This window comes from Eriocheir sinensis, unplaced genomic scaffold (assembly GCF_024679095.1).
Source record: "Eriocheir sinensis breed Jianghai 21 unplaced genomic scaffold, ASM2467909v1 Scaffold640, whole genome shotgun sequence".
Taxonomy (NCBI): Eukaryota; Metazoa; Arthropoda; class Malacostraca; order Decapoda; family Varunidae; genus Eriocheir; species Eriocheir sinensis.
In genome coordinates this window covers 27,501-30,000 of record NW_026111988.1, presented here as the reverse complement: position 1 = coordinate 30,000, position 2,500 = coordinate 27,501, and the positions used below count along the sequence as shown (strand labels likewise).

The 2,500-nt window shown below is 42.0% G+C and overlaps 1 protein-coding gene across 8 annotated transcripts in view; it reads right to left on the bottom strand.

The window, feature by feature from the left end:
• LOC126993606 (uncharacterized) overlaps nucleotides 1–1,948 on the bottom strand; it is a 21,321-nt gene extending 19,373 nt beyond the window's left edge. For 7 of the 8 annotated variants that reach the window (XR_007748018.1, XR_007748022.1, XR_007748021.1 and 4 more), the window contains exon 1: nucleotides 1,727–1,948. Coding sequence is in view for 1 of the 8 variants with exons in the window: in XM_050852780.1 (XP_050708737.1) it covers nucleotides 1,727–1,843 (117 nt within the window). In the remaining 7 variants the exon portion in view is untranslated. Of the gene's footprint in view, nucleotides 1–711; nucleotides 921–1,726 lie in introns of those variants that run through there. The other variant, XR_007748024.1, reaches the window with a different exon arrangement.
• Between the last annotated feature and the right edge of the window lie 552 nt (nucleotides 1,949–2,500).

The following is a 2,500-nucleotide window of genomic DNA, read 5'->3' as shown; positions in this document are numbered from 1 at the left end:
TGAAATTAACAAATACAATTTAAATCAAGGAAATACTTTTTTATATCCCTGACACACACAAAGAGAGAGAGAGAGAGAGAGAGAGAGAGAATTACACACACACCAAAAAATTAACATAAAACAAAGAAAACAACAGCAGCAAAATTTCCACACATATAATATTTGTTTTTTCCTTTGATGAAAAAAATTAAAAATATTTGCCGAGAAAATTCCGAGAAACACGATTTTTTTTCTTACTTTTCTCCGTTTCCTCCCTTGTCTCTCTCTCTTTCTCTCCCTCCTTCCCTCCACACACAGGTAGGTAGATTCTCTTTCTCTCCTTCTCTCCATTTTTTTCTCTCCGTTGCCTCCATCTCTCCAAAAATGGGTTTAAGTATGGAGGTAAAAATGACGGACATCAGATTTTCTCTCCACCTTTTCTCCGTTTCCTCCCTTGTTTCTCTCTCCCTCTCCTCCTCCTTCCCTCCACACATAGGTAGGTAAATTCTCTTTCTCTCCATCTCTCCATTTTTTCTCTCCGTTGCCTCCGTCTCTCCAAAAAATGGGTTTTAGTATGGAGGTAAAAATGACGGACACCAAATTTTCTCTCCACCTTCCTCTAGTTTCTCTCCGTTTCCTCCCTTGTTTCTCTCTCCATCTCCCCCTCCTTCCCTCCACATCTCTCCCTCCTTCCCTCCACACATAGGTAGATAAATTCTCTTTCTCTCCATCTCTCCATTTTTTTCTCTCCGTTGCCTCCATCTCTCCAAAAATGGGTTTAAGTATGGAGGTAAAAATATTGGACATCATTTTTCTCTCCAGTTTCTCTCCATTTCCTCCCTTATCTCTCCTCCCTCCCTTCTCTCCCTTATGCAGTGTCTCCCTCAATTCTTCCTCCTTCCCTCCATGTCCACATTTCCTCCCTTAAATGCATCCATGTTCTAAAAAAAGGGAAAAATATAAATAAAAATTGGCATATCTCGGAATTTTTGTCTCCACCTCTCCCCACATTTCTCTCCCTCCCTCCTCCCCCTCTCTCCCTTTCTCTCTCCCCTATTTATCAGATGTTCTTTAATGTTTCCTCTTTCTCTCCATCCCTCCAGTTCCCTCCCCAAGTCCCTCCAGGCAGCAATACGGAGAGATAAAGACGGACAAAAAAGATGGCGGACTGCAGAATTTTTCCTTACCTTTACTTATATTTTTCCTTATATCTCCGTTACTTTACCTCCCTCCCTCCTCCCCTCCTGCAGTCCCTCCATGAATAGTCCCTCCTTCTCTCCATACCTCCATTCCCTCCCTCCCTCCTCCCTGGGCCCGGAAAATGAGGGTTAAATAATGACAATACAGGAGGTAAAGATGGCGGCTCAGGCGGATTTCTCTCCACCTTGTCTCGTATTTTCCCTGATTTCTTCCTTATTTTACCTCCCTCCTCCCCCTCCTGCAGTCCCTCCATGAATAGTCCCTCCTTCTCTCCATACCTCCATTCCCTCCCTCCCTCCTCCCTGGGCCCGGAAAAGCGGAGGAAAATAAGCGATAAGTCAGCCAGGACAAAGATGGCGGATGTTGTTTTTCCTAAGAGTTCCCTCCACATTTTCCCTCCTCCTGATGTTCCCTCCAGCCTAATCCTTCTCCCCCTCCAAGACAACCTTCCTGAATCTTTCCTCCATCTTTTCCTGGCCCGCTTTCCCCCCTCCGAGGCTTAGAAATAGGGAAAAAAAGGGAAAAAAGGGCGGCCATTGATAGCTACCTTAGCGATCTGAAAAGCCTCCGCCTGTAGAGTCTCCACAACGGCAATTTCTTCAACCTTTGGAGGCTGTACCGTTGACCGCAGGCCGTCCACCATGATCTTGGTGAACCGTTTCATGGCGGCGGTTAGGGAAGTAAGCAAAGAAAGAAAAGATAATTCAATTTCATCCTAGGATTTATAATATGGAGGCCCGCCCGGCACTCGCGCACCTCCACTCGCCACCACTGCCAGACCGTCACTGAGTCAGCTGGTGTGCGCGTCGTGACGTCATCAAGATGGCCACCGGGGAAGGTTATCATATGTACGACAACTAACCATAAAATCGATACTCCGTCTTATTTTCTCCATGTCAACAAAGCCTTCACTGACTCACTCTATGTATTTCCTTACATTAATTATTTGTGAGTGTATTTAAGTAATTTGTTTACTAGTTATTGCGGTTATAGTTGCAAAGCATATGTAAGAAGTATTAGGTATAACAATTTAGTAGTAGTAGTAGTAGTAGTAGTAGTAGTAGTAGTAGTAGTAGTAGTAGTAGTAGTAGTAGTAGTAAAGTATATATATATATATATATATATATATAGAGAGAGAGAGAGAGAGAGAGAGAGAGAGAGAGAGAGAGAGAGAGAGAGAGAGATATATATAGAGATAGATAGATAGATAGAGATATAGAGAGAGATATATATATATATATATATATATATATATATATATATATATATATATATATATAAATATTATATTTATAAAAATAGATATACAAATATATATATA